General features: G+C 32.6%; 1 protein-coding gene across 2 annotated transcripts in view; it reads left to right on the top strand.

Annotated features, from left to right (window-relative positions):
- Window positions 1-1,150: 1,150 nt before the first annotated feature.
- The window catches only part of LOC110994508 (phosphatidylinositol 4-phosphate 3-kinase C2 domain-containing subunit alpha), a 38,648-nt gene continuing 17,317 nt past the window's right edge, over window positions 1,151-22,481 (top strand). The window contains exons 1-27 of one of the 2 annotated variants that reach the window (XM_045632051.1): window positions 1,151-1,540; window positions 3,391-3,514; window positions 3,955-4,080; window positions 4,387-4,873; window positions 5,625-5,763; window positions 6,553-6,749; window positions 7,278-7,368; window positions 7,868-8,011; window positions 8,252-8,340; window positions 8,480-8,717; window positions 9,013-9,185; window positions 9,656-9,863; window positions 11,159-11,363; window positions 11,964-12,164; window positions 12,741-12,859; window positions 13,210-13,379; window positions 13,942-14,108; window positions 14,843-14,976; window positions 15,601-15,689; window positions 16,267-16,440; window positions 17,021-17,178; window positions 18,164-18,251; window positions 18,703-18,832; window positions 19,097-19,252; window positions 19,943-20,093; window positions 20,630-20,786; window positions 21,296-21,429. In XM_045632051.1, the coding sequence (XP_045488007.1) occupies window positions 1,429-1,540; window positions 3,391-3,514; window positions 3,955-4,080; window positions 4,387-4,873; window positions 5,625-5,763; window positions 6,553-6,749; window positions 7,278-7,368; window positions 7,868-8,011; window positions 8,252-8,340; window positions 8,480-8,717; window positions 9,013-9,185; window positions 9,656-9,863; window positions 11,159-11,363; window positions 11,964-12,164; window positions 12,741-12,859; window positions 13,210-13,379; window positions 13,942-14,108; window positions 14,843-14,976; window positions 15,601-15,689; window positions 16,267-16,440; window positions 17,021-17,178; window positions 18,164-18,251; window positions 18,703-18,832; window positions 19,097-19,252; window positions 19,943-20,093; window positions 20,630-20,786; window positions 21,296-21,429 (4,361 nt within the window). In that variant the 5' untranslated portion in view covers window positions 1,151-1,428. The remainder of the gene's footprint in view (window positions 1,541-3,390; window positions 3,515-3,954; window positions 4,081-4,386; window positions 4,874-5,624; window positions 5,764-6,552; window positions 6,750-7,277; window positions 7,369-7,867; window positions 8,012-8,251; window positions 8,341-8,479; window positions 8,718-9,012; window positions 9,186-9,655; window positions 9,864-11,158; window positions 11,364-11,963; window positions 12,165-12,740; window positions 12,860-13,209; window positions 13,380-13,941; window positions 14,109-14,842; window positions 14,977-15,600; window positions 15,690-16,266; window positions 16,441-17,020; window positions 17,179-18,163; window positions 18,252-18,702; window positions 18,833-19,096; window positions 19,253-19,942; window positions 20,094-20,629; window positions 20,787-21,295; window positions 21,430-22,481) is intronic. The other variant, XM_045632052.1, reaches the window with a different exon arrangement.

Here is a 22,481-nt window from a genome sequence, read left to right as displayed (position 1 = left end):
CTCTCATACCTGAGGTTGTATGTTCGATCCCCGGCTGTGAACCAATGGACTTTTTCTCTATGTAAGCATTTAACATTTGCTCGAACGGTGAAAGAAAACATCGTGAGGAAACCGACATGTCTTAGACCCAAAAAATCGACGACGTGTGTCAGGCACTGGAGGCTGACTTGCCTTGCTTAAAAATTGATCATGAAATAGATTCAGAAATCTGAGGCCAAGACCTAAAGAGGTTGTACTGCCACTGATTTATTTTTTATACAAAAATAGAAATAAAAAATGAATGTATGTTCATAATTAATTCTAGCATCTTAACATTTTATATATTTCATAAAAAGTAAGAAATATAAGATACCAGTTTAATATATAATTTTGTTAATATTTTTTAGTTGCAGTAAATATATGTGTTTGTTGGTAACTTGTGTTATAAACTGAGGGTATATAATACATGACTTTGTATTAAACCCAGAAATTTAAAATAGTTGGGGTGGTCTTGTGCTGTATGAAGAAGGGGTGTAAAATAGTAAAAGCGACAATTAGTGACCACAGTCAATTAACGCCAAAACCCTATCAAAAATTCAAATAACCTATCTCAATTGGGTGCTACTTGTGGTGACTGGTTGTATTTGAATTCGTGTATGCAGTGGTATTAGTTGTTTCTACTACGTATTTGCGTGTTGTTCCCACGAGGATGTAAGTGCGTGCTCCTATTTCACCATGCCTCCTGCTGATAGAGGACAAATCTTTGTTTTTAATTTATTTTATTACTCTTGATTACTCAAGATGTCATATGGAACATGGTGTAATCACTTAACTCCATAGCATAACTATTAAAAATGAGGGATGTATAAATCGTATATAGGCATCAATTTATTTATCTGGAGTTTCATAGTTAATAAAATAACTACCTTTTATGTAAGCAACTAAAGTTTAGTTTAGTTACTAAACTACTATTTTATATAATGTAGTATCTAATATCTACTTCAGTAATTCTGCAGTAAAAATATATAAGTGTGAAGTGACCGCCTCACTATATACTTTACAGTTTAATATATCACCTACTCGTTGTCAAAACAGTAGAAATGACTTTGATTATTGGCTCACTAGTTGTTTTTACATTTACAATGACAGCCGACAACCAAAAATGACATGATTATGAATTTCGATTACAACTCTCGAGAATAAAATTGTTGTTATATTTTATTTGTAATTCCATGATGTCCTGAAAATAACAAAAGTATAGTGAGTAAAAGTTATATTTGGAGAAGTATTCTGTACCAAAAATACAAATCCTGCGTGAAGTGCCTAGGTTCCTTTGTCTAACATGTGTAGTGTTAGTATAACATTCAACAGTTAATTAAAACGTTATACTTTTCTCACGTTAATATTCTAGAAATGTTGTCTTCAGTAGTAAGTTAACGTGTATCAAAAATGTCCGAATACGATCTTCAGTTTCAAGAGGATCTGGAAAAGGCGCAGGCTCTGAGTTTAGAAAGTCTTGCATTGGAACAGTTTCGAAGGCAAAAGCATTTAGCTAGTTCAGGTAACTGACGTAATTTCTTTTTATTTCTGATATGATAAGTAGATAGAAGGTAATTCTTACAATATCTTTACTCTGTTGAAGTTAAGTAATTGCTGCACTCCATTGTTTATCTGCTGCTGCCACAATGATGTTATTAAACAAGGTTTTAAATGTAACCAACATTGTGTGATCAATTTGCTAGTAACCATTGAAATACCTAGTTGAGCTAAACCATAACATTGTTTCAAGATACTATAGTTTCAATTGTTAAATTTTTAAAGAACTTATGTAGCATGCTAAAATCTTGAGGGTACTTCTCTATTAAAAAAAATATTTGTAATGACATTGAGAGTATAAAGTATATATAGAATCTAGTAAGTAATAATTACTTTTTTTTAAACATTATGTTCATTACTTCATTTCTAAATTTTTTAAACATTTCTGATCAAGTGTTATCTAAATCTAAATCAAACATACATATATTATTTTAATCTCAAGGCTTATTTGCTGAGCAACTATGTCGGCCAATATAAATTGCATCATTCTAGATAATTCTGTGGCCTCAAAAACAAAAGTATCATAAAAAAAATATTTGCCAGTTAGCAATCAAATATATATTATTTTAATCTCAACACCTTGTTTGCTGAGCAACTATGTTGGTCAATATTCATTTCAACATTTTACAGAATTCTGTGCCCGCAAAAATAAAAGTATCATAAAGAATATTAGCTAGTTAGCATGTAGTGAATTGAGTGTATTACAAATTGATAACAAGGCTATCAATTTGAGAGGAAGTGAGATTGATGACCTCATATTACAAAACTGTATTTGTTTAAATCTACATTTTCGGCTCTATACTTCCGTTTTAGTTTTTAAAATGCTATTAACAAGTAACTTAACATCTATTTTAATTTAATTTTTAAATCCAATACTTGTGTTTAGTAGCTCGCTGTTAAAATTAAAGTACTATTGGGAAGTAAAGATTTCTATCCTTTTATATTCCTCCTAATTTTAGCTTCATTTGCTGCCTTCAGACACTTGTCAGAGTTTTTGCACTGTAGCATCATAAAATTAAATAATAAATTGGTTAACTTTTTGCACTAAAAGGGTTTGAGAGCTTTATGTTTCCTGTCAATATTATATGATGTCTGGGAGTTCAATTTGAATTAATTTCATTTAAGTAGCAGATGATGAGTACAGTATTCAAATGAAATTTTTTTTAAAATTGTTATCATTTATGAATGGAAAAACTGTTAAATTTAAACCACACAACTAATTTCTGTATATTAAGATATCCAATTAAAATAAGTGCACCTTTTATTTAAAGAATAATTTTCAAATTTCATGTACACTTTTCTTATCTAGAGCAGTATTGGCCTAGTGGCTTCAGCGTGCGACCCTCTTACCTGAGGTCGTAGGTTCGATCCCAGGCTGTGCACCAATGGACTTTCTTTCTATGTGCGCATTTAACATTTGCTCGAACAGTGAAGGAAAACAGAGAGGAAACCGACATGTCTTACACCCAAAAAGTTGACGACGTGTGTCAGGCATTGGAGGCTGATCACCTACTTGCCTATTAGATTTAGCAATGATCATGAAACAGATTCAGAAATCTGAGGCCAGGACCTAAAGAGGTTGTAGCGCCGCTGATTTATTTTATATATTTCTTATCCTATGCAGCTATATAATATGATATAATGAAAAGGTACATAAAATTACAAAATACAGTATATAAATTGAAAACAAAAACATAATGGTATCATGTTAATATTGGTTCAATTAAATCTACAAAATAAATAATAGCTATTTTTACTTGAATCTAAATTGATAAAAGTAATCGAAAATTATCGGTGATACGCATTATCATACAGATAATGTGCAAGACGCGGGGAATGCTACTATACGCCGCAAGGAGGACTGTGAAGGACCACTACCAGCATTGCCACCTCCTCCACGGAAACCACCACGGCGTACTTCCAGTACTGAGAGCGCCAGGTACGTGCGACCTTTGAAGCACCATATGACAGACGTCGAGTTCCATAACAACTAAATAGGGCATTACACCGATGCCATATTTTAATTTGATTTTATAATATAATTAGATTTTGAATTACATTGAATATGTATGCTCCTGGATATACAGGTTTGGGAGTTATTTTAAAGGAACTTGTTAATATAATTAAAATGTTAAATACTAAATGTTTTCAAAACTGTATGGAAATGTTCTGATTTGTTTGCTATTTTATTTGGATGTTACTTAAAAACAAACATTAATAGCGAATAGTGTTTTTATTATAAGGATTATAATTAAAATGTGTGCAAACATTAGAATCATGTCAATCAGGGGTGATGTGACATATTAATTTTTGCAATGAGGTTATTTATGATTTTTATAATTAACAGCATAATTTTGAAATATTTTTTCTCTTTTTAAGGTCGACTGGCACAAGTCCTACGAGAACTGAGAGCAAAGACCTTATATCATTTACCAGCCCTACTAGTAAAAGTGCACCAAAAGACTCTCATGCCTACCTCAAGGATTATATTGACCAGATTTCTAAGTATGTACTTTAAAATTTACTTTAAATATATCTTATGTATTGAGAATGAAGAAATACAGTGGAATTTTATTTGGCCAATTACCTAAGACTATTGCATAATATACTGTAACAATTATTTTCCACATTTGCTAACGTTCCTTCATTTTACAAGTCTTCATAGCTATTTAATGATTCTAAAAAATACAAGATTTTCTTACAAAATAGTTATAAGTACATATAGTCAAGTGATCACTTTCACTTGAAAACAGTTATACTAATGAATGCAAATGAATTCTTTTCCGAAATTATTATTATTTATGTTTTCAGATTGGGTCAGCAAACAGAAGAATTAACAATTGCAACCCCCGAACAAGCCACAATGAACAATCAGTATAATCAAAGGCCGGGCTACAATTACCCACCTAGTAGCCAGTACCCTTACAATTATCCAACTCCATACATGCCGGTTCCTCCATATCCTCCCTCTACACCTTATGGCATGCCTGCCGCATACCCCTACTACCCAGTGCAAGAAATGCCACCACCATATGTACCCCAAGCTACCCAAAACCCAATATATGCACCAACAGTACCATATACTCAAACAAGAATGGCCGCTCCATATATTCCATATCAGTCTCAATACAATTACAACACAACTAACATGATAACAAGACCTACAAGGCCAATTTATCCACAATTAAGTCAAATGCACACGTATCCGACACAAAAACCAGCACAAAAAGTTGAAATTGAAAATAATAATACACAAGTCAACGATCAAAAGGTTCGGAATTCGGAGGTCAACGTTGAGGTAGGTCAACATTGAATTGGTCTTATCTTGTATGAACTATGAAGAGTTTTTATTAGAATCTGACTTTTAATAAAACTTAATTCTCTTTTAATAAATAATATCGCCAAAAACAGGTTTTTTAAGCAATATTATTGCGACTTTCGGGTGAAGAAATGCTGGGGGATTTAAATATGTACGATTTTAAAAGTTAATTAGGTTTTGTGCTTAGTCAAGTAGAAGTGACCATAGACAAGCGATGCAATCATTCGTTTTGTTTTCAACAGCACATAATCGGGCAACCTTGTATAAATCCATTTCATTTATTTGAAGTGAATAATTCGACTTCCAACAAGGTTTCGTTTAACGTTTAACGCTTCTGGGGAGGGAGAATAGAATGAGATAGAGTGAGAGTGGATAATAAACCCCGTACGATAGAGATAAGACATATTTACTATAACCTTGGGTTGAGAATTTAAAACCAAAGCCTGTCAACAGTAACTCGATTCTTTCACAATCGCAATCAAACGAAACGCGTCATTACATCAGCAAGCATTTCCGAACCAATTTAACTTTCTTCAAGAAAAATAGCGTACCGAATCTTACTAGGCCGACAACACACATGCTAGCCTTCTGGCAGCCGCTGTCACTTAACATCAGGTGAGCCTTCTGCCCGTTTGCCCCCTGTTATATTTAAAAAAAACTCATCCCAAATATCGACAATATGTTAGTATTGCAAAATATATCCTTAGTTAATAAGTTTGTTTATTTTTAGTCAAACGAAGCAGTGGACGCAGTAGGCAGTTTACCGAAATCCCAGAACTTGATAGACTTCGGTCTGAAGCCGCAAGGTAGCGTAAGAGTCAGTGTGCTCGAAGCATTTGACCCGCTTTTAACTGAGCAAAATCATTCGGGTGAGTGGGATCATCTCATTATGGGTATCCTGGCGTAGAATTTATTTTGTCTCTTTTTCAGTTTACTTTAACGAAAAATGTAAATTAAATTGTATTACGTAGCAAGTATTTGCAGAGAGTATTTCTATTTTATTTTCCCTTGTGTCGCATTAAAAAAGTTTTTTTAGACATTTCAGAATATGTCAAATAGTTTGCTAAACTAAATTCATCGCACTGTAAGTTTTAAAATATGTTTTGGGTTGCCATCGTCTTAATTTGGGAGCTACTCATTTACCACGCTTGTACTGTCCTAATTTCATGGTTAGCATTTATCATTTAAATAATTTGTGTTTCTGCCATTATGGTAGTGTTTTTATGTTCTGTACTAATCATAGTTTTCATTGGTTTTGTTTAGTGATAGAATTTTTTGTATATTCTTTTTGTGTTGTATTGTATTTTTGTATCTCAATGAATAGATTTTTAATTAGACTGTTAGGTCTAGCTTCTATATTGTCTATTGTGTTGTTGTTATTTTAATTACAATAATCATGAAATGTATTTTTTTTTAATAATTTTATTTTATTTTCCAAAAAAGGATACAGCTATGCTACCATAAGCTTCATTGCAAGACTTGAATAAATTGCAAATCACATATATTTTGCTTTCTGTTATGACCCATTTTACAATACATATACACACTAAGACACTACTTCGTCTTACACGATAAAACTTGATTTGAAGGTTATGGTACAGTTAATGATATTATAAAAGTAAAAGATTTTTAGTATATTAATTGCCATTTCTCTACAGACTACGCAGCAGGTAGTACGTCGTCAAGCGTACGTAGCGTGTACGAAGATTACGATCCGTTGGATTTCTTGTATGGGGAGACGGAATTACGAGAAGCCCCGATATATGGGACCATAAATAAAAAAGAAACGGTGTTGCCATCGCCACCTCCAAAGTCAATTCCAAGTGTTGCTCCGACAGTTAAACGACCGACTACGGTAAGGAGAAATGTAAAGTAAACCAGTATTACGTCTTATTTTTGCTTAAAAGATCAACCTTATGCATTTCGAACTGATAATTATATTTTCTTCTTTTTGCTTCTGGGTCACTAATTCTGACTATATACATATTTTTATATATATAGTTCTACTGTACGTGTTTCACTGAACTCCTCTTAAAAGGCTTGGCAGATTTGAATGAAATTTTTTGTATGCGTTTGGGTGGCGCCTTGGATGGTTTAGACTGCAGCGCCATCTGCCTGGCTAATTTGAATCGAAACCATCCAATACGCCACCAACTATTGCTAAGTCATCTAGAGGATCAACATCATCATCAGGCCCCTGGGTTTTATGACATGAATATTAGCCATGTTCTACTGCCCGGAATTTAATGAATTTTTATTCAGTGAAAATAAATGGTATTTTGTCTAGAATGTAGACAAAGTTGCAGACATCAAGCAAATAGCAAGGTCTTGTATTTTAAACCGTAATGTAATATAATAAAGTTCAAATGGGATTTTATTTCAGAATAAGCTATACGACTGTATAGAGAAGATACACACAAGAAATTACGACAGCGAGCACAAGGCGTTCTTGAAAATGGTTTTAGATGTTAGAAGTAAGTGTTTCTGTATAGGTTTTAGAAGTCCTATATTACTCTTATTTGTATTTATGTAGATTATTGGATTTTTTAATGAGTGGTAGGATTGCAGTCTAACAGAGATGCTAGTATATTATAATTTTTTTGTTTTTATGCAACCAGCTGACTTAGTAGCCTTCTATAAAAGAGTGTACCTTTCCCTCAAAGGTCAGCAACACATATGCAGGTACATAGACGGTGGATAGCATTTCTAAAAATGCCTCCTGTTTCATCCGACAATGAGTCTTTATCCAACCAGGACATATATGAACAATTTTTTAACTTCTACAGGGGCATATTTTTGAAGGGCCTGACAGACAATAAATGTTTCAAAGCGTATAGTAACACAGTGTTTTGTTTTTTTTATTCACGATACTGCAATTAATTAAACCAAATAATGTAAAACCTACGGAATTTTCGAAAAATAATTAATTAGTCAAACGAAATCACTTCACATACGTGAAATAATATTTTACAGAAAAGTTTGTACACACCGATGAAAAAACCAACCCAGGGCATGTGATAGCCGGGCGATCGGGTGGCAAATACCCGCCCAATACCAGTATAAAAATTCTAGTCTATAACTCACACACGGATGAGCCCATCACGTTTACTTCTGATGGTATGTATGAAATCTTTTCGGGAAATATTTTTAATTTTCTTAATAGGAAAGTCTCAAATACATACGCAAAACAAATTCATTTGTTTTATTATTTATTCTCTTTGAATGATATCAATTATAATTGTTTGATAAATAATAATTCTATTATTCGCAAAAATTAAGTTCGTACAAAGTTTAATCAAAGTTACCATGTCTCTGTCTGACTAATTTCACTAAACAGGTGGTTTCTTCTTTTTTTAGCGGAGTCCACAGTAGATCATGTAATCCTTACAGTAGTGTGTTCTCTTGATGAAGATATTCGAGAGGATATGTCAGGATATATGCTTAGGGTAAGTTATAAAGCTAGAAGCTTCGAGTATGTGTTAGATATATAATTATATAGAGGTTGAAAATGCCCACTAACTAGATTATCAAAAAGGCGGGTAGTTCTAAATTGTTCCAAATTTAAAAAAATATTTAATATTTTAGGTATGGGGTGCCAAAGAATACTTAACGCCGGGTAGTTCACTAAGTGAATACGATTATATACGTGAATGTGTACGCTTAGAAAAGGACGTACGTTTATGCCTAAGTGAGGGGAAAGATACGTCACTAGCAAGGACAGAAAGAGATGACGCGAAGGACACGCATCTGACTTTAGATGATTTGATACCAGTACAAGGAGCGACGCTTGTGTTGACGTTTGATAATTTGTCTATTCTGCTAGGTGTGTATTATTTTATATATTAAAAAACTGTTCGTTATATGCAGTGTATTTCTATGCATTTCTTCATTATAGAAGAGCTAATGTTAATAAAAAATCGTTACTTAGAACTCTTAAATTTAAGTGTACTAAAAAACTCACACAAAACACAAAATCTTCAACGCAAGATTTTGTCATACTATTCAATATTAAAATTAACAGATTTTTATGAAATGTGATAAATTTTCATATATAAATTGATGGTTCTAGAGAATAATAAGATTTCTTGTACTCGGGATAAACCTAGTTAATGTTTCAGAGACCTTAGAAGGAGAATTATCCCGGGCAGTGGGTGTGGTAGGCGCTGAAGGCTGTTGTTCGCCAAATGGCGTGTTTCAAGCGGTTAAAGCGATATGCGCACTCGCAGGTGGACTTGAAACTTTGCACGTGACGCATACGTTGAACGCGTTCGCTCAAGCGTGTACGGCACAGGTATGGGTCGAAAAATAATATTTCATACAAACTGAATTCTTGAAGTAAACAACATTGTAAAATTCATAAGTTTTTTTTTTCAAATTGTTTTTTTGTTGATGTATGTTTTTTCAAATTGTTTTTTTTTGTTGATGTATATTCGAAAATACGAATAAAATCTCGAAAACACAAAAATTATCTCAAAACGAAAGCTAATTAATTGTGATCTGGTTCCGTACACAATAAAATATTATACAGATATATACATTAAGTTTAATTGACTTTAATAATTTAAATTACTTTTTACTATAAAAATCTTTTATTCTACTTAATTTGCGATTAACACCATACGTGTTCAGAATATCTTTCAGACAAACTTCAAAGCATACTAACGTTAGGAAATAATTTAGTGTTTTGCCTAAATGCTTATTGTATAGACAACTATTTGTCCTACAAAATTTCTTAGAAAAGTATTATGTTTTTTTCTAAAGGTAACAGGTGCAGTGCGTCCTGAAATTCAGTCAGACAACGGCCCATACTGCTCAGTATCTGTACGCGCGGCCAACGTACGCGAAACGCTCGTTCAACAGTGCGTACGCGTTCGTGATGCTGTTAGGGGATTGTTGGCACTCTATACTAGGAGCAGTTTGTTGGACTTTAGATTACCAGATTCTCCCATAATGACGCCTGATCCGTCAAGTAAGATATATTTTTTTTTCAATATAAAATAAAAATAAATCAATGGCACTACAACGTTTTTATATCTGGGCCTCAGATTTCTGTATCTTTTTCTCATTAAAGTTAGTTATTTAAACATAATTTAAATTTAATCGACGTTTCGCGTGCTTTACAGCGTGCACCACGCAAAGCCAAAAAGACGTGTGACGTCACCGTGACCAGACATATATAACTTTAATCCGTTAAAAAAGTGTTTTCTTTAAATGTGTAAAAGTTATGTTAATAAAAGACAATACTATGATGAATATTTTTTTTTAATACAGTTGCTCAAAAAGTGGCATATTGCAGGGAGGTATAGCGTTCGGAAAGTGGGCTATTACACACTCGTGCTTTTTCTTTGCCATTCCCGCACTCGTGCGTTTTCTTTGCCAACTGTCAAAACAATGTGTATTAAAAAGAAAAAAACAACCACGAAGGTTTTATTCAAATGATTCATAGAAGTTTTTATGATATATGATTTCTAAATATTATAATAATTGGATTCAATAAGTTCGGTTAGGTTTCTTTTCATTTCATATCAATTAAAAAAATATTAAAAAGAATTTTATGATATATGCAAATACGTATTTCTAAAAAGTTGACTAATAATTGGATTTTGTTTCATATCAATAAAAAAATATTAAAAAGAAAAAACCAACCACGAAGTTTTTACTAAAAAAATCACAGAAGTTTTTATGATTCATGCAAATATTTTAAAAAGAAGCTACTATTTGTTTCAATATCAGATTTAATGATTGGACTCAATGAGTTAGATTTGGTTTTCTTTCAATAAAAATAGTCTACTGAAGAATTGGCTGTATGGGCCAAGTTCCCTTTGCCTACCCAGAATGGGTGAAGAAAAGAAAAAACAAGCTTTGCTCATATTCTTGCGGTTGGCGCCATTTTCCAAAAATGTTCTTTCGAGTTGAGTTATTTTTTGCACAAAATGAGTAATTTCGACGATATTTTATTTACCGGAACAATTTACAATAATAATTTAGAACAATTTACCGGAAACATATAAGTCGCTACATATCTACGTGCAACGAATTTATTCCCTAGAGAGAATAGAAAAAAAGCAAATATTTTAATTAAATTGCTTAATTTTTTCGCAACTGTATTAAAAATAGTCGTTCAGTACACGTGCGGTACCATCATTGCAACTTGTCCCGACTGTCAACCCTCACCTTCGGCTGCGCCTCGGCTCGGGTAGACATTCGTCGGAACTCGTTGCAATGACAGGCTTTCCGCACTTGTAATGAAATATACTATTGTAGAAGCCGTCCCAGCAGATACAATAACAGAAACTACATTGTTCTGCATCGAGGCTGTGCATTGTCTACCTCACTGTTGGAACCATGACGAATTCCTGTTTCATGCACAAATATACTACGGCACTAGACCGCTCAAGACCTTACACCTAACTCACACTTCTGGCGTCGAAAATGGCGGCTTCTATCCGCGCATCATATTTGATATATGGTAAGTGGAACGATAAAAAACTAAAATCATTCGTTTAAAATACAACGTATACCTATTGAATAACGTATACCTATTGAACAATATAAACGTACACTGCTGGTATCGCAAGACTGGGTATTTATTTTATTAAACATGTAATGGTCATATTATTTTACATTTTATATTTTATGTGTTTTCTAAAACTATTGTAAATCACTGCTCTATTGTCGATCGTTTCCCCAGCGTACGCGATGTAAGGTTTTTGTACATATTGGATTACATTATCGTTGTTTTCATATGGATTCATCTGCGAAAATCAAGGATTCTAATGGTTTATAAATTTTAAAACGGTCCAGTTATTTTAGATTCAATTCAATCAAACAAAATCTTTCCTATTTGTAATATTAGTATGGTTATTTAATTATAGAAAATTATTTTCTTTTCCCTTTTATTAATCATTTTTCTCAAGAGTATTTTATGCCAGACATAAATTGTCGACTTAAGACCTGAGGCACGCCAATCTCCTTACAATGTTTTCCTTAGCAAGCAAGTATCCTTCCTGTATCAGCAAGTGTTGCGATTCTCCTGCTGAAACAGCTAAAACTTTTGTATGTATTCCAGGTTAAACATGGAAGACATGCCAATCTATTCCCTTCCTCGCGAATCGCGTCTAGTACTGACCTTATACGGTCGTACGCAGCGGACGGACTCGCACGAGCCAGAGGCGAACACGCACGTACAAGAAGGCAGCGCGGTTGGAGATGTACAATATGTACAAACGGAACTAGGATGGGCGGCTATACAGATGTTTGACTATGATGGGTGAGGCCAATTTTGTACCATAAATGACTATGTACCTTACCACTTACTAATAATGTACCTTATATCTAAAGTAATAAAGAAAAAAAATTATAAGACACAATATACAGTTTTTAATGAAGTGGTTAAAGTTGGGAAGGCCTCGGAAGGATAAACAGCGTTGGGCGAAGAATTTGCGTATTTTGGGTTGCTTATATATAATATATATCTATAAGTAGAATATTGTTTACCATTAAAATGGATCCATATGTACATTAGGTTATTGGTTAAAATTATTCAATCACTTAATCGGTTCGGTATACTATTAGATTAAGGGCCTGTTTCACAATATCCGGATAAGTTCCAAATAAGCTATTTATTACTTATTCGTAGGCTAAATAGTATTTTTTCGTTTCACGACTGTCAGATAGCGCTATACGTCATGAAATTCGAAATATCTTATTTGAAACTTTTATCTTTCGAATAATTTATGTGTTGCATAGCTATTTGACACTTTATCCATACATTGTGAAACAGACCCTAAGATATATAAGCATTGTTAGATAGAATACGTAAATTACAATTAATACCTGGTTCCAGCATGCTAATATCAGGCAGCTACGTGCTTCCCTTGTGGCCTAGCTGCTGCGATAGAAGGCTCGGCCCCGCCCCGCATCCCGCTGCCTCACCCCCCTCGCCATACCCTCTTCTTAATATTGGTTAGTATAACGGGTTTTTTTGTTGGATACTGAGTAGATTACCTCCTTGCTAGTTAAGTAAAATGATATGAATTAAAAAACACTAATGATCGCGCTTGCTTTCTTGTAACGTGAAAAAAAGTTTCAGCTAAATAAATTTAAAAAGAAATATAATTTTTTAATAATTAAATTTGGTTTTCTCTCATATTAGAGACTAACTCACTTGAAGACGACGCCTAGTCGACTAACATTGCAGTTGAGACTAAAATTTCTTAATTTTTTTTTGTATGTTTGTGATAAACACGAAAATTATGCTTTTCAACCTTTATATATAAAATGGAGGAAAATAAGAGTACTTTTCTAAATTTCAGAAATTCCTTCATACAACCGCTTGGGTGTGAAATGGGTGGAAGCAGAGGAGAAATCCATATCAGTTAAGGATTTACCATCGTTTGAATCCCTGGACGGCCACACTCAGTCGCAGTTGCTCCACCTGACTGAACAAGGGGCTTATCAGAGGATGCCCATCGAATGTAGGGAGGTGAGAATACTGTAATTTATTTATTTACTAGCGGCTCATCCCGGCTTTGTACGGGTGGACATTTGTAGATATTGATATGTTCTTTAAGATTTTTTATCTATCATTAATAGTTTTTGCAGCGCATGTGATAGAAGATATTTTATAGACATTTCTATTCACACCTTGCGTAAAATTTTAGTAGGAATCATTATTTTTTCTGGCAATTAAAAAAGACCTAAATAAATCAGTGGAAATGTAGCATTCAAATGGTGAAAGAATTTTGAATCGGTCCAGTACTCTTTGAACCAATTCGATACAAACATAATTACATACAAATATTTTGTCTATATAATATTAGTATAGATTTATTAACACTACCACAAACAAAAACATTCATATATAAAAGCAGGCTACATAATTTATAGAACGGGGTTCCATATCTCTAACAGGCGATTTCTTCCAGGCAACCCTAGTATGGAACAGTAAACAATATATTATATTTACAAAATTTAAAAAATTTTAGATAAGTAGTTATTATATTGAAACTACTTGATTTTTGAGCATGAATAAAACAATTTTTTAGATAATGTGGGAAAAAAGGCAGTATTTAGTGGAGCTCCCTGGAGCCTTGCCACTGGTTTTATTAGCTGCAACCAACTGGGCAGGAGAACAGAGAGCTCAATTGATAGGTCTGATGCAGTTGTGGGAGAAACCATCACCACTTAACGCCATGCATCTTCTTCTACCTTGGTAAGTCTTAAATAATTAATGTAAAATATATCTAGAAATAACTTTGTATTGAATTATCTTAATTCTCAAAACACCGTGTGATATAATACAAATCGTGTTTATTATAGAGTATAGAGTATAGAGAAATAAAAAAAAAACAACCAAGCAAGACTATTTAAAATAAATTATCAGTAAAGCCGGGAAATTCACAAAAGCGCTGTTTATTAGTAATTTGGGTATAATAAAGCGTATGAATAATTCATAATCCCAGGATTTTATGAAAAAACATTTTTATAAATTCTTTTTACTAAAATATATTTCAAATGAAGTTTACAAAAAACAGTGCGACTATACAAAAATTAAAATCTAACCTATTTTCTACAATAGTAATAAATAGCTTAAACCAAGGTGATGTTCATTAACAGACTTAGTGTCCTAATATTTCATTTTTGTAGAAATTTTATATATCTGTTAAATGAAACACTGTGTTTGAAGTGTGTCCAACTGGCTTAAATCGTTTAATATCTGAAGTTATAACTAACATAAAATTAGGGGTTGGATTTAAAAAACCCTTACACTATACAATAATGACAATATACTACAAACAAATGACATTTCATTATAAGTGTCGGCATCTCGTACTCGTGAATGAGATATTATAATATATGAGTGTGGGCTTCAAGTGTAACTTAACTAATGTTAGTTTATATATCTCTATTGAGGAGATTAAAAAAAAATATTTGATGAAATTTCAGTTTTCCCGACCTGGCAGTTCGCAAATTAGCCGGTCAGATGATACAGGGCATGTCTGACGATGATTTTATAAGAGTTCTACCACAACTTGCGCAGGCGCTTCGTTATGAGACGTACGAGTGTAGTACATTAGCTGGTAAATATTTACTTTGCTTTTAAACTGGATATAAAAATAAATCTTCTTTTCCGAGTGATTTATGTTTTTCCGCTGACATCCATAGACTATGATATGTTATATTATATATAGACAAAAATATTTTCCGCAATTTATTAGGCAAAACGTATATTATGAGTTATGTAATTTATAAATAAAATATACCTGAATAACATTTTTCAGTATTGCATTACCTTTAAGTTTAACAATTAAAATTTTACTGACTCCAAAATGTCCTAAAAAGTATTAAATAAAAGTATATTAATATTATTTGTATTAATCGGTCTGCTATACATAAAGTTAATGTAATACTATAAGAAATTTATTTAAAACTAATAAAAATATTGTTTTTTTATAGGTAACTTAACGTACACTTTTATATTCGTGTTCGCTCGTATATAACGTACACAAATTTATATTTACTGACTAAATTCTCCGTCCACCATTGCTCGAGGTATCAAGATCCTATTATGCACGTTTTGTTTTCTGATTATTGATTTCTGAAGTTTCTATCATAACTATAATACAACGTGTTTTATCCATCGATCTACAAAATTTAATGGGATTTTTTCTAATAAAAAAGGAAAATTATATCATTGTTTTCAGAGGTACTATTGTCTAGAGCCTTGTCGTCACCAGGAATCGCACACAAACTGTTTTGGCTTTTGGTCCACTCTTTACCCAATGTGCCACAGGTAATAACGACCACTTTTTAAATTATAATTTTAATAAAAAAAATATTTATAATTTTTAAAGTGAAACTTTTATTACATCGTCTCAAACTTTTTGGTCTCTGTGGCGCATCTCGCGTGACGGTCGGCCGCGGAGTAGGGATAAAGTGAAAGGCGCTGGTCGTAGCAGCCAATGCCAATATGGCGGCGTACATATTTCGCAGCAGCTGACCGTGTAGTGTATAGACTATTATTCATTTGTGCCAGTACACGCTATTTTAATATGTCTATATAATCTAAATAATTGTTAAGTATTATGTATGTTGTACTCTATAAGACACAGAATTCAATAAAAATATTAGATGGAGACTTAGTCTACTTTTATTAGTCCCATTATCATTCCAATTTTCCAAGTAGGTATAAAATTGAGCGATTTTATACCCTTAATTGAATATTATTCCAAAAATGTTTAGTTAAATGTCTATAATGTGAAAAAAAGTTTCACTTTTACCGTGGTTTCATAAAACCTCACATTTTTTTAGTTTGACATTGAATCTTTTCTATGCCATACATATTATAAATAAGTAATATTTATTTTCAGGCATCAAGCGAAGAATTTTTGGGGATAACTCTGGAAGAGAACGGCAGTGATGGTGAATCTCCAGACGCAAGTATCACAAGTGCTTGGAGATACAGGATGCTCCTGAAAGCTTTGCTCGCTGTTTGTGGAGACGCACTTAGGGACACCCTGTTGAGGCAGCAAATGCTTGTTAAGGTAATGAAAAGAATATCGATGTTTAGAGCTATCATCATTTTATGAAAATGATGATTGTGCATAACAACTCTTATAATAATATCATACACATTTACTATATATGCTGGGATTGTGTTCTGCTATGGTTTCTCCCCTCTGGGTATTCTCTTAAGTTCCTGTACTATTGGAGTCCGATGTTTTACTAAGCGACGAATAGGGTTCTCGAGCGCTATTTATAAGTTTTCAATAACGTTTAAAATTTCATATTTTCGAAATTCCATAGTTCCTTTCTCAAGTCTCGACCAATTTCACATTTAGAATATTCTCATAATTTTAAAAGGAGTTTTTAATTGCCATTAATGCTTTCAGTGACCTCTATTATTGAATAGACAAACTATATAATAAACATGATTTAGCCTAGTGCTGCACTGATTGATGACGTTAGTATCGATATTGCATTCATATCGACAAAATCCAGCTTTGTACAAATTATGAAATTATCTCATTAATTTCCTGCACAATGATAGACGTACAATCAACGTACACGTAGCAATATAATAATAAATTTAATTGAGGTAGGTAATATATAATTTGTTTTCAGAATGTATCAGAAGTAGCGATGTCAGTAAAATGTGCCAAAGAAAACCTTAGACAACGAGCTTTGTATATGGGAGGAGAGAAACTGGCGACATTTTTGCGTCAGGAACCTGCTGCTTTGCCGTTCGCATTACATCGTTATGTTCACGATATCGATATTAAGTAAGTATTTATATAACTTTTAGCGCTATCTAATGTAAAAAATTCTTGTGTCACGGGGTTAGTAACCGAACTCCTCCGAAACGGCTCGACCGATTCTCATGAAATTTTGTGTGCGTATTGGGTAGGTCTGAGAATCGAACAACATCTATTTTTCATCCCCTTAAATGTTAAGGGTGGTCCACCCCTAAATTTTTTTATTTATTTTTAGACAAAATTTTTCGTTTTTATTTTTTTACGATACACCATACAAAAATACATGCAACCCTAAATTTTCACCCCTCTACAATCATCCCTTATGTTTTTTTGTTAATTATAAACTTTAATTTTTTGGCACAAAAACATGGCAAAACAACGTTTGCCGGGTCAGCTAGTTTTTTTATAAAGGTTGTATATAATTTTGGTGTGTTTTGATTTACAGTAACATTTTATTGACATTACAATATCACAAAACAGGAGTTATAATACTGTGAGATTAAATATGGAAATGGTCTTACTTCTAAAATCCAGAGACTACATAACTACAGAATTGCTATCGTTTCTTAAACATAACCTCTGTGTTTCGTGTTGTAAATGCTGTAATAATAATAATAATAAAAAGGTATCATATTATTTTTTATATACATTAGATCCAGAGATCTTGATATACGAATCTGATATTATTTTTAATCAAAGCCTGATCAATGAAATAAACTTTGCTATTTTACGGAAAACTATTGTGAATAACTAATTTCTTCAATTGGCTTCTTATATTCAAGTTAAATTCAAAGTCACTGTGTGTCATTTAACAAAGTTTATATCACAATTCTTTAACTGTGTTTCTGCAATACTATTTATTATATGTATTAATATATTTGTGCACTAGCCATTTTGTATGACTATGTGTTGCCATAATCCTAGTTAATTTCTCCCCAGAACAGGTTTTTATTTTTTACTCGTCTCTAGACGCTGTCATCTATGGTAGAATAGATATATTTATAAATTTCAGGTCGTGTTCGTACTTCTCATCTAATACGTTGCCATTAAAAATCAACTTCATCGGTGTAGACAACGCAGTTGTACCCGCCATGTTCAAGGTGGGCATACAACTTTTTTTTATGTTAAATATAAAGGTTTTAATGGTCCAATGAATATCTAAAAATATCAATGATATATAAAAATAGCTATCTCGCTCTTACAACATAATTACAATCATTGATGAAAACATTGATGTGTTTACAACAGTCTACCAATTTACCGTAACTTTGTTTTGCAGGCCCTTAATGTGGTTTAAGTTTTCTTTTTGGTTGTTTTTTACTGTTATTTTTTATCTTTGAGTTTTAGTTATTATTAATTATTAATTTTTAGTTATTATTATTTTTTTGTTTTTGTTGTAAGTGTGTGATGTCATATTTTCTTGTATGTTTTAGGTATACACATTGTTTTAGAATTATATATAAATTATAAAATGACTTATATATGTATTTTTTATAATATTTTATAAAAAGTAAAAAAAATATATAACTTAAACTTGTTATATATTTTTAGGTCGGTGATGATCTCAGACAAGACGCGTTAGTGTTACAAGTGATCAAAGTAATGGATAGTCTGTGGCTTAATGCAGGTCTCGATCTCAGGATTGTCACATTTCAAGCACTTCCTACCAGTAATAAAAGAGGTTTGTATATTACCTCTGGTCAAATTTAGACCCTAAATACTGAAAACCCCAATACGTAACTCCCTTCTTTAAATATGTTTTGTCCTTATCACACTCAATAGAAATAAACGTGACAGCAATACTGTTTATAAGACATAAGATGGCAGACATAATTAAATAATGGCTTAGTGTCATGTAAATCAGATTTTTTATCCTGAAACTATGTCATCTGTTTGTATTATATACCTTTTAAATTTAGGATTTTCATACATTTTGTGTTTCCAGGGATGATAGAAATAGTATCGGAAGCGGAAACATTACGCGCGATACAAACGGAATGGGGACTCACGGGATCGTTCAAGGACAAGCCCATAGCCGAGTGGCTCGCTAAGCACAACCCATCGGAGCTTGAGTACCAAAGGGCTAGAGATAATTTTACTGGTTAGTTATTTAATAGAAAACATGTATACTACTAAAGAATAGCGGTAGGATTAGGGTTTCATAAATTATTTTATAGAATTTTCTATTTGATACGGTAAAACTACTAGTGTTGGTTTCATTGAAATAAAAATAAAAAGGAGATTTAATATTTCTCACTTCCATGAAATATGTTTCTGAATATTTGTGTAAAACTTGAACGGATTAGTTTTAATGTTAACAAAAATCCCGTTTAAGAACTAAAATAACTCGCTACAAATTCAAACGTACTTACAAATAATTTCAGTGCGTACGTTTAACGTACACTTAGTGGCGATGCTATAAATCAACGACAAAAAATATTTGTTCAACTAAATGTCTAGAAATTTAATTCTACTGCCAGTTTTCAAATCGAGGCATTTAAGGGCATCAACTGGCACGAAAATCTAAGCCATTATTATCTTTCAAATAGAAATGTGATATATTATGTCATATTACTGTTATTTTAATCTTTTTAGTTTTAGTTATTATTTATATTTTTAGTTATTATTAATAATTTGTATTTTGTATTATTTTTGTGGCCGTTTCTTTAGTTTCTTTGATATATTGCTTAATTCTAATGTAATTTATGTGTATGTGTGTGTTAAATTTGTGATGTACTTTTTAGGCACATTGTTTTAGAATGTTATATATATATATAAATAAATATTTCAGCTTCGTGTGCCGGGTACAGTGTGGCGACGTATTTACTGGGCATATGTGACAGACACAACGATAATATCATGTTGAAGACATCGGGACACCTCTTCCATATTGATTTTGGAAAGTTTCTTGGCGATGCGCAGATGTTTGGGAATTTTAAACGGTGTGTATATTTGTTTGCTTTTATATGAATAAATTTAAATTCGCAATAGATGTTCAATAAATTACAAATTCTATCAAACTGGCCTAGTCAAATATGTACGGTGTTATAAGAATGTAATGCATCTCGATGGAAATAAGCCAAGATTAAGATAATAATTTGTGTAAGAAAAATTTGATGATACTTTTTAAGGATTAAGTTATGTTGAATTTCAACTGTACAAAGGTATACAATACAAGAATTCTGTACGTAATTTATTTTTTTGTTCTAAATGTAGCAGTAAAGCATTCAAATGTAAAAATTAAAAAATTCATTCAATATATATTTCTTTTTTGACGTTCATAAGTGTACATTGTGTTACCTGCATTAATAAATTATTTTTGAATTGAATTGAATTAAAAGTTTTCTCTTCTTAGTTTAAAAGGCAAAGCGATTTATTAAAGCTCACAAAAGGAAATTTTATAAATTTGCGTTATTCTTATAATTCCCTATTAAAAACTACTAAGTGTTTTGAATGTATCATTATTATTATTATCCAGTGACCGGGCTCCATTTGTACTAACTCACGACATGGCGTACGTAATAAATGGCGGAGATCGGCCCACGCAGCGCTTCCAGCATTTCGTGGAATTGTGCTGCATGGCTTTCAATATAGTGCGAGCACATCACGATCATATACTGGATCTTTTCGCTTTGGTAAGTTTTTTTTCTCAAGATGCACAAATTTTTAAATATTATTTGACAGCTTGAAAGATATCTTGGTTAAAGTTATCTTTTATCTATAATTAGTTATATATTGTATATTTATACGGTATAATCATTACAATCAAACAGTTAACTAATTATTACGATAGAATAACTTAATAATGTAATTCATTAGAACCGGTTTCCTGGTAATATATTGACTCGGCTGTATAAATGAAAAAACTGTTAAAATCTGTCAAACATATTTTCATATATGTCAGGGCTGCGTCTAATTAATTTGATATATTTGTTTTAAATATTGTTTGATGATTTGCTTTTTTAAAAGAGTACCGAGAGTTTTTTACTCCGGCTTTTTCTCTCGGCCTACACCCTGTGTCTTTGCCGATGAGTAGGGATGCCTACAAGTTCGAATTGATTGACGTGGAATAAGTGATACCTAGAAGGATCTTATGTTCCAAAATAAACGTATTTTATTTTATTTTTATTTTATTTTAAAACAGATGGCGATGTCAGGCGTGACAGGCGTAACGAGCACGGCCGTAAACTACGTGCGAAGTGCGTTGTTGCCCGCCGCCACCAATGCTGAGGCGGCGGCTGCGTTCGCCAGACTCATACATTCCTCGCTCAAGAGCAAGTACGTATAATCTAGTAAATTAAAACTCCCTACGTGTATACTGTATGTGTGAAACTTTCTTAAAATCTATTCGGCCACGGTTTTTTATATATGTGGAATTATTAAACATAATATATAACTTCTGTTGAGTTCTTTGGACGTCGTGGCAGAAAAAAAATCCGACCGTTTTTCAAGGCAATTTTTGCACCACTACTATGTGGAACCATCTGAAGTCTTTGGGTCCTTTAAGAAAAGACCGAAGCATTTCTTAAAAGACCGGCAACTCAATCGCGAGCTCTCTGGCATTGAGAGCCTCCTGCCTATTTGCCTAATGTTCTATAAAAAAGGAGTTGGAGTATTCCAATAAAATAACATAAAATAACATAATCGACTCGTAAGCACTCGCCGCGGAAACATCGATTTACGCAAGCTCCGTACCCAAAAATTCGTAATAGCGGGCAAAAGTGTTTTATGTAGCAAATCATATACCAAAAGACGCAGAAAATTACAGTGATTACAGTGATGTTAAAAGACTTACATTTCGATATACCATTTCGAATATAAGTTAACGACAAACTCCTGCAATCCTCACCTATTATCGTGCTTGCATTGTGGTGGGTCAAGTTGTAGAATATTAGTATTTTAAAGTTTGCCTATGTAACACTCAATATGGTTAATGGAAATTGAGACTGTGACCTAGAATAAATGACGCGCGTTTACCCCTGAGCTTCTGTTGGTGTCACTACGCTGCGTTTATTATCTACCCTCAAGTGGAAGAAAAGTGAAAAAAAAGAAAACAAAAATAGTTGAGAAATAGAAAGCTAGACAACGAAAAAAGTGTAACGTGTGTAAATAAGCATAGAAGTGTGTTTAGCAAAATAGTGGACCCAAAACAAACAAATACTACTAATTTAGAACAAGAAAAAAAAGAAGTGGAGATTATCCTCGGAGAACAGTAAACTACTTGAAGATATCTTTTATAAAATAATCATTTTCAAATTATCAGAATATAATTAACTGTAAGTGTAGCTGTGTAGTGTAGGTGCTGTGTAATTAATTAAACAAAGTAATTG

Source organism: Pieris rapae, chromosome 18 (assembly GCF_905147795.1).
Source record: "Pieris rapae chromosome 18, ilPieRapa1.1, whole genome shotgun sequence".
Lineage (NCBI taxonomy): Eukaryota > Metazoa > Arthropoda > Insecta > Lepidoptera > Pieridae > Pieris > Pieris rapae.
Note: the sequence above shows the minus strand (reverse complement) of the source record. Positions and strands in the feature narration are given on the sequence as shown.